General features: G+C 44.8%; 1 protein-coding gene across 3 annotated transcripts in view; it reads left to right on the plus strand.

Moving 5' to 3' along the window:
* The window catches only part of LOC110519557 (protein sidekick-1), a 134539-nt gene that overhangs the window by 85063 nt on the left and 34476 nt on the right, over positions 1 to 15000 (plus strand). For all 3 annotated transcript variants that reach the window (XM_036972688.1, XM_036972689.1, XM_036972690.1), the window contains 2 exons: positions 4385 to 4579; positions 9624 to 9825. In XM_036972688.1, coding sequence (XP_036828583.1) covers positions 4385 to 4579; positions 9624 to 9825 — 397 coding nt within the window. The remainder of the gene's footprint in view (positions 1 to 4384; positions 4580 to 9623; positions 9826 to 15000) is intronic.

Below are 15000 nucleotides of genomic sequence, written 5' to 3' on the forward strand. Positions count from 1 at the left end.
TTGAGATGTTGTGTTACAGCCTGTATATGTAATAGATTACATTGAGATGTTGTGTTACTGGCCTACACATATTACCCCATAATGTCAAAGTGGAATTATGTTTTTACAAATGTTTACAAATTTTTTTTTTTAAATGAAAAGCTGAATTGATTCAATAAGTATTCGACCCCTTTGTTATGAGCCTAAATAAGTTCTGGAGCAAAAATGTGCTGAACAAGTCACATACAGTGCCTTGCGAAAGTATTCGGCCCCCTTGAACTTTGCGACCTTTTGTCACATTTCATGCTTCAAACATAAAGATATAAAACTGTATTTTTTTTGTGAAGAATCAACAACAAGTGGGACACAATCATGAAGTGAAATCAAAAACTGAAAAATTGGGCGTGCAAAATTATTCAGCCCCCTTAAGTTAATACTTTGTAGCGCCACCTTTTGCTGCGATTACAGCTGTAAGTCGCTTGGGGTATGTCTCTATCAGTTTTGGACATCGACTGAGGAAACTGAGGATCAGCAACATTGTAGTTACTCCACGTTGCTAATCTATATGACAGAGTGAATAGAAGGAAGCCTGAACAGAATCAAATATTTCAAAACATGCAGCCTGTTTGCAACAAGGCAAACTGCAACAAGGCAAACTGCAACAAGGCAAACTGCAACAAGGCAAACTGCAACAAGGCAAACTGCAACAAGGCAAACTGCAACAAGGTAAAACTGCAACAAGGCAAACTGCAGCAAGGCAAACTGTAACAAGGTAAACTGCAACAAGGCAAACTGCAGCAAGGCAAACTGCAACAAGGCAAACTGCAACAAGGCAAACTGTAACAAGGCAAACTGCAACAAGGCAAACTGCAACAAGGCAAACTGCAACAAGGCAAACTGCAGCAAGGCAAACTGCAACAAGGTAAACTGCAACAAGGCAAACTGCAGCAAGGCAAACTGCAACAAGGCAAACTGCAACAAGGCAAACTGCAACAAGGCAAACTGCAGCAAGGCAAACTGCAACAAGGTAAACTGCAACAAGGCAAACTGCAGCAAGGCAAACTGCAACAAGGCAAACTGCAACAAGGCAAACTGCAACAAGGCAAACTGCAACAAGGCAAACTGCAACAAGGCAAACTGCAACAAGGCAAACTGCAACAAGGCAAACTGCAACAAGGTAAAACTGCAAAAAAATTGGCAAAGAAATTAACTTGATGTCCTGAATATAAAACATTGTGTTGGGGGCAAATCCCACACAATACATAACTCAGTACCACTCTTCGTATTTTCAAGCAGGCTGGATCATGTTATGGGTATGCTTGTCATCGGCAAGGACTAGGGTGTTTTTTAGGATAAAAATAAACGGAATAGAGCTAAGCACAGGCATATTCTTGTTCAGTCTGCTTTCCAACAGACACTGGGAGACAAATAGACCTTTCAGCAGGACAATAACCTGAAACACAAGGCCAAATCTACACTAGTGTTGCTTACCAAGGCGACATTGAATATTCCTGAGTAGCCTAGTTACAGTTTTGACTTAAATCGGCTTTTTTAAATCTAACAATGCCCATCAACCCGCTTGACAGAGCTTGAAGAATTTGAAAAAATAATAATAATGTGTAAATATTGTACAATCCAGGTGTGTAAAGCAGTGAGAGTCTTGACCAGTCATTATGGGGTGTTGTGTGTGTGTAGATGTGTGAGGAAAAAATAACTTTGAATCCAAAATGTAGAATAAGTATGAGGGGTATGAAGGCACTGTATGTATTAACTAAGGTAGGATAACACTGTATGTATTAACTAAGGTAGGATAACACTGTATGTATTAACTAAGGTAGGATAACACTGTATGTATTAACTAAGGTAGGATAACACTGTATGTATTAACTAAGGTAGGATAACACTGTATGTATTAACTAAGGTAGGATAACACTGTATGTATTAACTAAGGTAGGATAACACTGTATGTATTAACTAAGGTAGGATAACACTGTATGTATTAACTAAGGTAGGATAACACTGTATGTATTAACTAAGGTAGGATAACACTGTATGTATTAACTAAGGTAGGATAACACTGTATGTATTAACTAAGGTAGGATAACACTGTATGTATTAACTAAGGTAGGATAACACTGTATGTATTAACTAAGGTAGGATAACACTGTATGTATTAACTAAGTTAGGATAACACTGTATGTATTAACTAAGGTAGGATAACACTGTATGTATTAACTAAGGTAGGATAACACTGTATGTATTAACTAAGGTAGGATAACACTGTATGTATTAACTAAGGTAGGATAACACTGTATGTATTAACTAAGGTAGGATAACACACACCCACAGTGTGATATATAGTAGGATAACACACACCCACACCCACAGTGTGATATGTAGTAGGATAACACACACCCACAGTGTGATATATAGTAGGATAACACACACCCACACCCACAGTGTGATATAAAGTAGCATAACACCCACAGTGTGATATATAGTAGGATAACACCCACAGTGTGATATAAAGTAGGATAACACCCACAGTGTGATATATAGTAGGATAACACACACAGTGTGATATAAAGTACGATAACACCCACAGTGTGATATATCGTAGGATAACACCCACAGTGTGATATAAAGTAGGGTTACACCCACAGTGTGATATAAAGGAATAAACACCCACAGTGTGATATAAAGTAGGGTTACACCCACAGGGTGTTATAAAGTAGGATAACACCCACAGTGTGATATATAGTAGGATAACACACACACACCCACAGTGTGATATGAAGTAGGATAACACCCACAGTGTGATATATAGTAGGATAACACCCACAGTGTGATATAAAGTATGATAACACCCACAGTGTGATATAAAGTAGGATAACACCCACAGTGTGATATATAGTAGGATAACACACACACACCCACAGTGTGATATGAAGTAGGATAACACCCACAGTGTGATATATAGTAGGATAACACCCACAGTGTGATATAAAGTAGGATAACACCCACAGTGTGATATATAGTAGGATAACACACACACACACACACACACCCACCGTGTGATATAAAGTAGGATAACACCCACAGTATGATATAAAGTGGGATAACACCCACAGTGTGATATAAAGGAATAAACACCCACAGTGTGATATAAAGTAGGATAACACCCACAGTGTGATATAAAGTAGGATAACACACAGTGTGATATAAAGTAGGATAACACACACAGTGTGATATAAAGTAGGATAACACCCACAGTGTGATATAAAGTAGGATAACACCCACAGTGTGATATAAAGGAATACACACCCTCAGTGTGATATATAGTAGGATAACAGTGTGTGTGTGTGTGTGTGTGTGTGTGTGTGTGCTGTGTGTGTGCGTGTTTGTGTGTGTGTGTGTGTGTGTGCTGATCTTGTTGAAAGCCTGTTTCCTGTCTCCTGGTGTGTCATCTCCCTTTGGGCTCTAGGATCTAAAGTAGGCCACACACACACACACACACACACACACACACACACACACACACACACACACACACACACACTAGAACAACCACCCTCCCCCCAAAACCCACAAACGCCCTCACCAGACCACCAGGATTCTACATAAAGTAACTCTTTGTCTCTTTAACTCTCTGTCTCTCCTCCCTCCTCTCCCTCTCCTCTCCTCCCTCCACCCCTCTCTTCCCCCTCCCTCCTCCTCCTCTCCCTCTCCTCCCTCCACCCCTCTCTTCCCCCTCCCTCCTCTCCCTCTCCTCTCCTCCCTCCACCCCTCTCTTCCCCCTCCCTCCTCCTCCTCTCCCTCTCCTCCCTCCACCCCTCTCTTCCCCCTCCCTCCTCCTCCTCTCCATCTCCTCCCTCCACCCCTCTCTTCTCCCTCCCTCCTCTCCCTCTCCTCTCCTCTCCTCCCTCCACCCCTCTCTTCCCCCTCCCTCCTCCTCCTCCTCCTCTCCCTCTCCTCTCCTCCCTCCACCCCTCTCTTCCCCCTCCCTCCTCTCCCTCTCCTCTCCTCCCTCCACCCCTCTCTTCCCCCTCCCTCCTCCTCCTCCTCCTCTCCCTCTCCTCTCCTCCCTACACCCCTCTCTTCCCCCTCCCTCCTCTCCCTCTCCTCTCCTCCCTCCACCCCTCTCTTCCCCCTCCCTCCTCCACCTCCTCTCCCTCTCCTCTCCTCCCTCCACCCCTATCTTCCCCCTCCCTCCTCTCCCTCTCCCTCTCCTCTCCTCCCTCCACCCCTCTCTTCCCCCTCCCTACCTCCTCCATACTTCTCTCTCCTCCTCCCCGCCGTCCTCCCTCTTCCCCCTCCCTCCTCCTCCCCCTCTCTTCCCCCTCCCTACCTCCTCCTCACTTCTCTCTCCTCCTCCCCGCCATCCTCCCTCTTCCCCCTCTCATAGGTTATCAGATAGCGTACCGTCTGGATGCCGGCGACCCCATGCGGTTCACTACGGTGGAGGTGGGGTCGACCGCGCGTCAGTTTACAGTCAGCAGTTTGACCGGAGACCAGGCCTATGTGTTCAAGTTGACCGCTAGGACCTCTCAGGGATGGGGCAGAGCTCAGGAAGCTGTAGTTATCACCACCGAACGCAGAGGTAAGAGACGCACACCACAGTACACAGAGACATAGTACACAGAGACACAGTACACAGAGATACAGAGACACAGTACACAGAGATACAGAGACACAGTACACAGAGACACAGAGACACAAAGACACAGTACACAAAGACACAATACACAGAGATACAGTACACAGAGATACAGTACACAGAGACACAGTACACAGAGACACAGAGACACAGTACACAAAGACACAGTACACAGAGACACAGAGACACAGTACAAAGAGACACAGAGACACAGTACACAGAGACACAGTACACAGAGACACAGAGACACAGTACAAAGAGACACAGAGACACAGTACACAGAGACACAGACACAGTACACAGACACACAGCGACACAGAGACACAGTACAAAGAGACACAGAGACACAGTACACAGAGACACAGACACACAGAGACACAGTACACGGAGACACAGAGACAGAGACACAGTAGAGAGAGACACAGAGACACAGTACACAGAGACACAGTACACAGAGACACACACACCACAGTACACAGAGACACACACACCACAGTACACAGAGACACAGTACACAGACACAAAGTCACAGAGACACAGTACACAGAGACACAGTACACAGAGACACAAAGTCACAGAGACACAGTACACAGAGACACAAAGTCACAGAGACACAGTACACAGACACAGTTCACATTATAAAGCATTACTCATAATAAACTGAGATACATTACTCATTATAAACTGAGATAGCTACATTACTACATTACTACATTACTCATTATAAACTGAGATAGCACCTTGTTCTACCAACTGAGCTACATTACTCATTATAAACTGAGAGGGGAGAGGAGGAGAGGAGAAGAGAGGGGGAGGGAGGGAGAGGGGTAGAGGAGGAGAGAGGGGGAGGGAGAGGGGGAACAGATTAATGAAGTTGAGAGAGAATCAATGAGGATTTTATTACCAGTCAGATCGATAACGATCTGAAATTAAACAATTACTTGCCACTGTGTGTGTGTGTTTGTGTGTGTGTGTGTGTGTGTGTGTGTGTGTGTGTGTGTGTGTGTGTGTGTGTGTGTGTGTGTGTGTGTGTGTGTGTGTGTGTGTGTGTGTGTGTGTGTGTGCGTGTGTGTGCGTGTGCATGTCCACTTTTATCTGTGCCAATGGATGAGACGCGTGATTTGCTGAGCGACCACGGTGAACCTTTTAACAGTTCCTAATTGAATAACACACGTGTACACAACGCTTTGGCATTAGTCTCTAATGAACACCAGGATCAATATGAACACCAGGACCAACATGAACACCAGGATCAATATGAACACCAGGACCAATATGAACACCAGGACCAATATGAACACCAGGACCAATATGAACACCAGGACCAATATGAACACCAGGACCACAATATGAACACCAGGACCAATATGAACACCAGGACCAATATGAACACCAGGACCACAATATGAACACCAGGACCAATATGAACACCAGGACCACAATATGAACACCAGGACCAATATGAACACCAGGACCAATATGAACACCAGGACCAATATGAACACCAGGACCACAATACGAACACTAGGACCACAATACGAACACCAGGACCAATATGAACACCAGGACCAATATAAACACCAGGACCAATATGAACACCAGGACCACAATACGAACACCAGGACCAATATGAACACCAGGACCAATATGAACACCAGGACCAATATGAACACCAGGACCAATATGAACACCAGGACCACAATATGAACACCAGGACCAATATGAACACCAGGATCAATATGAACACCAGGACCAATATGAACACCAGGACCAATAGGAACACCAGGACCAATATGAACACCAGGACCAATATGAACACCAGGACCAATATGAACACCAGGACCAATATGAACACCAGGACCAATATGAACACCAGGACCAATAGGAACACCAGGACCAATACGAACACCAGGACCAATACGAACACCAGGACCACAATATGAACTATTCTTCAATGGCTGTGAGAAGTAGCTGGAAATTGGAGGGAACTGGAACACACTGTGGTACAAGTCGATACAGAGCATCCCAAACATGCTCAATGGGTGACATGTCTGGTGAGTCTGCAGGCCGTGGAATAACTGGTACATTTTCAGCTTCCAGGAATTGTGTCCAGATCGTTCTGACATGGGGCCGTGCATTATCATGCTGAAACATGAGGTGATGGGGGCGGATGAATGGCACGACAATGGGCCTCAGGATTTCGTCACGGTATCTCTGTGCATTTAAATTGATAAAATGTAATTTTGTTCGTTGTCCGTAGCTTATGCCTGACCATACCATAACCACACTGCTACCATGGGGCACTCTGTTCACAACTTTGACATCAGCAAACCGCTCGCCCACACAAGGCCATACACGTGGTCTGTGGTTGTGAGGCCGGTTGGACGTACTGACAAATTCTCTAAAATGACGTTGGAGGCGGCTTATGGTTTGAAAACTAACATTCAATTCTCTGACAACAGCTCTGGTGGACATTCCTGTAGTCAGCAGGCCAATTACACGCTCCCTCAAAACTTGAGACATCTGTGGCATTGATTTCGTGTCATCTATCTATGACATCATCATGTGGTGTCGTGTCATCTATCTATGACATCATCTGTGGCGTTGTGTTGTGTCATCTTATCTATGACATCATCTGTGGCGTTGTGTTGTGTCATCTATCTATGACATCATCTGTGGCGTTGTGTCATCTATCAATGACATCATCTGTGGCGTTGTGTCATCTATCAATGCATACAATGCCACAGACTGGATTCCCACAACTTCTAAGGAACCAAATGTGCCAGCTGGATACACAGTGATATGGTAACACACAAACACACACACACCATTGGTTATAGTGTGGTGTGACTCAAAGCTCTGTTGTTCCATGATACTACCAGCTGAACTGACAGAGTTCTGCCCTGTTGTTCCATGATACTACCAGCTGAACTGACAGAGTTCTGCTCTGTTGTTCCATGATACTACCAGCTGAACTGACAGAGTTCTGCCCTGTTGTTCCATGATACTACCAGCTGAACTGACAGAGTTCTGCTCTGTTGTTCCATGATACTACCAGCTGAACTGACAGAGTTCTGCTCTGTTGTTCCATGATACTACCAGCTGAACTGACAGAGTTCTGCCCTGTTGTTCCATGATACTACCAGCTGAACTGATAGAGTTCTGCTCTGTTGTTCCATGATACTACCAGCTGAACTGATAGAGTTCTGCTCTGTTGTTCCATGATACTACCAGCTGAACTGATAGAGTTCTGCTCTGTTGTTCCATGATACTACCAGCTGAACTGACAGAGTTCTGCCCTGTTGTTCCATGATACTACCAGCTGAACTGACAGAGTTCTGCTCTGTTGTTCCATGATACTACCAGCTGAACTGACAGAGTTCTGCCCTGTTGTTCCATGATACTACCAGCTGAACTGATAGAGTTCTGCCCTGTTGTTCCATGATACTACCAGCTGAACTGACAGAGTTCTGCTCTGTTGTTCCATGATACTACCAGCTGAACTGACAGAGTTCTGCCCTGTTGTTCCATGATACTACCAGCTGAACTGATAGAGTTCTGCCCTGTTGTTCCATGATACTACCAGCTGAACTGATAGAGTTCTGCCCTGTTGTTCCATGATACTACCAGCTGAACTGACAGAGTTCTGCTCTGTTGTTCCATGATACTACCAGCTGAACTGATAGAGTTCTGCCCTGTTGTTCCATGATACTACCAGCTGAACTGATAGAGTTCTGCTCTGTTGTTCCATGATACTACCAGCTGAACTGATAGAGTTCTGCCCTGTTGTTCCATGATACTACCAGCTGAACTGACAGAGTTCTGCCCTGTTGTTCCATGATACTACCAGCTGAACTGATAGAGTTCTGCCCTGTTGTTCCATGATACTACCAGCTGAACTGATAGAGTTCTGCTCTGTTGTTCCATGATACTACCAGCTGAACTGATAGAGTTCTGCCCTGTTGTTCCATGATACTACCAGCTGAACTGACAGAGTTCTGCCCTGTTGTTCCATGATACTACCAGCTGAACTGATAGAGTTCTGCTCTGTTGTTCCATGATACTACCAGCTGAACTGATAGAGTTCTGCCCTGTTGTTCCATGATACTACCAGCTGAACTGATAGAGTTCTGCCCTGTTGTTCCATGGTACTACCAGCTGAACTGACAGAGTTCTGCTCTGTTGTTCCATGATACTACCAGCTGAACTGACAGAGTTCTGCCCTGTTGTTCCATGATACTACCAGCTGAACTGATAGAGTTCTGCTCTGTTGTTCCATGATACTACCAGCTGAACTGATAGAGTTCTGCCCTGTTGTTCCATGATACTACCAGCTGAACTGATAGAGTTCTGCCCTGTTGTTCCATGATACTACCAGCTGAACTGACAGAGTTCTGCCCTGTTGTTCCATGATACTACCAGCTGAACTGATAGAGTTCTGCCCTGTTGTTCCATGATACTACCAGCTGAACTGATAGAGTTCTGCCCTGTTGTTCCATGATACTACCAGCTGAACTGACAGAGTTCTGCCCTGTTGTTCCATGATACTACCAGCTGAACTGATAGAGTTCTGCTCTGTTGTTCCATGATACTACCAGCTGAACTGATAGAGTTCTGCCCTGTTGTTCCATGATACTACCAGCTGAACTGATAGAGTTCTGCTCTGTTGTTCCATGATACTACCAGCTGAACTGACAGAGTTCTGCTCTGTTGTTCCATGATACTACCAGCTGAACTGATAGAGTTCTGCTCTGTTGGGGGCTTAGACACAAGCTGAAGGATCAACGGACTATGGAGATCACTGAATAATACCTCTCTCTGTCTCTCAGTTCAATAGACTTCATTTACATGGCCAGTTAAATCTCTCTCTCTCCCTATTTCTCTCTCTGTCTCTCTCTCTCTACCTCTCCCTATTTCTCTCTCTCTCTCTCTCTCTCCCTATTTCTCTCTCTGTCTCTGTCTCTCTACCTCTCTCTCCCCCCTCCAGAGCGTCCCTCTCCCCCCAGGAAGTTGTCCGTCCCCCAGGGGGAGATCCAATCTCGTAGGCTCCGCCTCCACTGGGTTGCCGGGTTGACAGGCTCCTCCCCCCTACGGTACTACTGCCTGCAAACCAGAGAGCTTCCGACCGGAGACTGGACCAGTCACTCTGCTGATATACCACACAATTACACAGCCTGGACCGTGGAGAGGTAACCATGACCACCACACAACCACAAAACAACTAAAACCAGGGCTACAAATCATATTTTTTTGTTATTGGTAGCACTGGTGCTCCTAACTGTCACTGGTGCTCCTAACTGTCACTGGTGCTCCTAACTAGCACTGGTGCTCCTAACTGTCACTGGTGCTCCTAACTGTCACTGGTGCTCCTAACTGGCACTGGTGCTCCTAATTAGCACTGGTGCTCCTAACTGGCACTGGTGCTCCTAACTGGCGCTGGTGCTCCTAACTAGCACTGGTGCTCCTAACTGTCACTGGTGCTCCTAACTGGCACTGGTGCTCCTAACTGGCGCTGGTGCTCCTAATTAGCACTGGTGCTCCTAACTGTCACTGGTGCTCCTAACTGTCACTGGTGCTCCTAACTGGCGCTGGTGCTCCTAACTGGCGCTGGTGCTCCTAATTAGCACTGGTGCTCCTAATTAGCACTGGTGCTCCTAACTGGCGCTGGTGCTCCTAACTGTCACTGGTGCTCCTAATTAGCACTGGTGCTCCTAACTAGCATTAGTGCTCCTAACTAGCACTGGTGCTCCTAACTGGCGCTGGTGCTCCTAACTAGCACTGGTGCTCCTAACTTGCACTGGTGCTCCTAATTAGCACTGGTGCTCCTAACATTAAAAAATGTAGGTGCACAACATAAAGTCTAGGAGCACCAGAATATTTTGTATTTTTTTATTGATTGAGATATAGCATATATAGTCCCAGTCAGTATTGGATAGAATGCCTGCCTGTGGGGAAAACAACCTGTGGTTACCTAGGTTACCCCAAAGCAAAAAAAAACGTTTTCAAAGCAATTTTCATGAAATACCAAACTACATTTAAGAGAAGTAGGACTTTTCAAAATTGTCTGTTCCACAGCATTCTCACTATGTCAAATTCTAGGGCTTCGCTCATGCCCTTTTTCATGGCGGTGCTAGCAGAGAGTGAGTGCTAGCTAGCTACCGACCGGAACATTACGCTAGCAGAGAGTGAGTGCTAGCTAGCTACCGACCGGAACATTACGCTAGCAGAGAGTGAGTGCTAGCTAGCTACCGACCGGAACATTACGCTAGCAGAGAGTGAGTGCTAGCTAGCTACCGACCGGAACATTACGCTAGCAGAGAGTGAGTGCTAGCTAGCTACCGACCGGAACATTACGCTAGCAGAGAGTGAGTGCTAGCTAGCTACCGACCGGAACATTACGCTAGCAGTGAGTGAGTGCTAGCTAGCTACCGACCGGAACATTACGCTAGCAGAGAGTGAGTGCTAGCTAGCTACCGACCGGAACATTACGCTAGCAGTGAGTGAGTGCTAGCTAGCTACCGACCGGAACATTACGCTAGCAGTGAGTGAGTGCTAGCTAGCTACCGACCGGAACATTACGCTAGCAGTGAGTGAGTTCTAGCTAGCTACCGACCGGAACATTTTGCTGGAAGTGAGTGAGTAGCTAGCTAGCACATAGGAAAAAACCTAGAGAGGAACCAGGCTATGTGGCCAGTCCTCTTCTGTCTGTGCCGGGTGGAGATTATAACAGGACATGGCCAAGATGTTCAAATGTTCATAGATGACCAGCAGGGTCAAATAATAATAATCACAGTGGTTGTAGAGGGTGCAACAGGTCAGCACTTCAGGAGTAAATGTCAGTTGACTTTTCATAGCCAATCGTTCAGGGTATCTCTACTGCTCCTGCTGTCTCTAGAGAGTTGAAAACAGCAGGTCTGGGACAGGTAGCACGTCCAACAGGTCAGGGTTCCATAGCCGCAGGCAGAACAGCAGTACGACCAGGTGGACTGGGGACAGCAAGGAGACATCAAGCCAAGTAGTCCTGAGGCATGGTCCTAGGGCTCAGGTCCTCCGAAAGAAAGAAAGAAAGAAAGAAAGAAAGAAAGAAAGAAAGAAAGAAAGAAAGAAAGAAAGAAAGAAAGAAAGAAAGAAAGAAAGAAAGAAAGAAAGAAAAAGAGAGAGAATTAGAGAGAGCATACTTAAAATCACACAGGACACCGGATAAGACAGGAGAAATACTCCAGATATAACAGACTGACCCTAGCCCCCCGACACATAAACTATTGCAGCATAAATACTGGAGGCTGAGACAGGAGGGGTCGGGAGACACTGTGGCCCCATCCGACGATACCCCCGGACAGGGCCAAACAGGCAGGATATAACCCAGCCCACTTTGCCAAAGCACAGCCCCCACACCACTAGAGGGATATCTTCAACCACCAACTTACCAACCTGAGACAAGGCCGAGTATAGCCCACAAAGATCTCCCCCACGGCACAACCCAAGGGGGGGGCGCCAACCCGGACAGGAAGATCACGTCAGTGACTCAACCCACTCAAGTGACGCACCCCTCCTAGGGACGGTATGAAAGAGCCCTAGTAAGCCAGTGACTCAGCCCCTGTAATAGGGTTAGAGGCAGAGAATCCCAGTGGAAAGAGGGGAACCGGCCAGGCAGAGACAGCAAGGGCGGTTCGTTGCTCCAGAGCCTTTCCGTTCACCTTCACACTCCTGGGCCAGACTACACTCAATCATAGGACCTACTGAAGAGATGAGTCTTCAATAAAGACTTAAAAATTGAGACCGAGTCTGCGTCTCTGACATGGGTAGGCAGACCATTCCATAAAAATTGAGCTCTATAGGAGAAAGCCCTGCCTCCAGCTGTTTGCTTAGATGTTCTAGGGACAGTAAGGAGGACTGCGTCTTGTGACCGTAGTGTACGTGTAGGTATGTACGGCAGGACCAAATCAGAGAGATAGGTAGGAGCAAGCCCATGTAATGCTTTGTAGGTTAGCAGTAAAAGCTTGAAATCAGCCATTGCCTTGACAGGAAGCCAGTGTAGAGAGGCTAGCACTGGAGTAATATGATCACATCTTTTGGTTCTAGTCAGGATTCTAGCAGCCGTATTTAGCACTAACTGAAGTTTATTTAGTGCTTTATCCGGGTAGCCGGAAAGTAGAGCATTGCAGTAGTCTAACCTAGAAGTGACAAAAGCATGGATACATTTTTCTGCACCATTTTTAGACAGAAAGTTTCAGATTTTTTGCAATGTTACGTAGATGGAAAAAAGCTGTCCTTGAAACAGTCTTGATATGTTCGTCAAAAGAGAGATTGGGGTCCAGAGTAACGCCGAGGCCTTCACAGTTTTATTTGAGACTAATTGTCAGATTCAACAGAAGATCTCTTTGTTTCTTGGCACCTAAAACATCTCTGTTTTGTCTGAGTTTAAAAGTAGAAAATTGGCCGCCATCCACCACTTCCTTGAAATCAGCTGAAGCCTTAACAGGAAGCAGAGAGGCTTAGCACTGGAGTAATATGATCACAGGTTTGGGGTTAAAAGTCAAGATTCTATCAGCAATGTTTAGATCCTTCACAGTTTTATTTGAGATGACTGTACAACTGTACAACCACCAAGATTAATTGTCAGATCCAACAGAAGATCTCTTTATTTCTTGGGACCTAGAACGAGCATCTCTGTTTTGTCCGGGTTTAAAAGTAGAACATTTGCTGCCATCCTTATGTCTGAAACACAGGCTTCCAGGGAGGGCAATTTTGCGGCTTCACCATGTTTTATCGAAATGTACAGCTGTGTGTCGTCCGCATTGCAGTGAAAGTTAACATTATGTTTTCGAATGACATCCCCAGGAGGTAAAATATATAGTGAAAATAATAATGGTCCTAAAACGGAACCTTGAGGAACACCGACATTTACAGTTGATTTGTCAGAGGACAAACCATCCACAGAGACAAACTGATATCTTTCCGACAGGTAAGATCTAAACCAGGTCAGAACTTGTCCGTGTAGACCAATTTGGGTTTCCAATCTCTCCAAAAGAATGTGGTGATCGATGGTATCAAAAGCAGCACTAAGGTCTAGGAGCACGAGGACAGATGCAGAGCCTCGGTCTGAAGCCATTAAAAGGTAATTTACTACCTTCACAAGTGCTGTCTCAGTGCTATGATGGGGTCTAAAACCAGACTGAAGCGTTTCGTATACATTGTTTGTCTTCAGGAAGGCAGTGAGTTGCTGCAGATTTTAGACCTGGTTGTACATTGAATAACACAGCAACTTTATGGCATGTTTTGTTATTTCTGTATTTAAAAAAAATCAGCAACGATTTGACTCTTTTACAATAGGGGTGAATGGGAAATAATTGTAGTTTTTCTCAATTTGTAGGTGTGGAATTACTTATTGTTACGTGAATATCGACTTGGAGATTTGGATATGAATTCTTGCTACTTTTGAAGCACATGTTGTGTAACATTTAATTTAAATATTTAATCCTGTAAAGACGTTTTGCTTATAATGAAAAGCTAGAATGTTGATATAAAACCTGTCATTGAAATGACAAAGTGGATTACTAGGTTTCTACATTGTGTAAACCGACATCCAAAATTCTACACCGTCTCTTTAAAAGCGTCAAGTTTGTGACTCATGCAAGAGATCAGTCGTTCATTTGTTGTTGTGATCATTGATATCCCCTTTTCCTCTCTTTCCGTGATGTTTAGATATACTGGTAAAGTAACCAGGTTGTTAGCTAGCTAGCTAATTAATGAGGTAACATGACTGAACAAGATATACTGGTAAAGTAACCAGGTTGTTAGCTAGCTAGCTAATTAATGAGGTAACATGACTGAACAAGATATACTGGTAAAGTAACCAGGTTGTTAGCTAGCTAGCTAATTAATGAGGTAACATGACTGAACAAGATATACTGGTAACGTAACCAGGTTGTTAGCTAGCTAGCTAATTAATGAGGTAACATGACTGAACAAGATATACTGGTAACGTAACCAGGTTGTTAGCTAGCTAGCTAATTAATGAGGTACCATGACTGAACAAGATATACTGGTAACGTAACCAGGTTGTTAGCTAGCTAGCTAATTAATGAGGTACCATGACTGAACAAGATATACTGGTAACGTAACCAGGTTGTTAGCTAGCTAGCTAATTAATGAGGTACCATGACTGAACAACGTGTAAACAACCTGTGTGGGGTTTTGGAAAGACATGGTTTATGAATAGGACCTAAAAACAAACGTTTTGGTCCATCAGTCACTGTGGCAGGTAGATAGAAAAATAGACTCAAAACTCTTACCAGCCAATACATTTATTTAATAACACAAAAAAACACAAAAAAATTGTTTCTCATTTATTTTCTCCAGGT

Source organism: Oncorhynchus mykiss, unplaced genomic scaffold (genome assembly GCF_013265735.2).
Source record: "Oncorhynchus mykiss isolate Arlee unplaced genomic scaffold, USDA_OmykA_1.1 un_scaffold_189, whole genome shotgun sequence".
Lineage (NCBI taxonomy): Eukaryota > Metazoa > Chordata > Actinopteri > Salmoniformes > Salmonidae > Oncorhynchus > Oncorhynchus mykiss.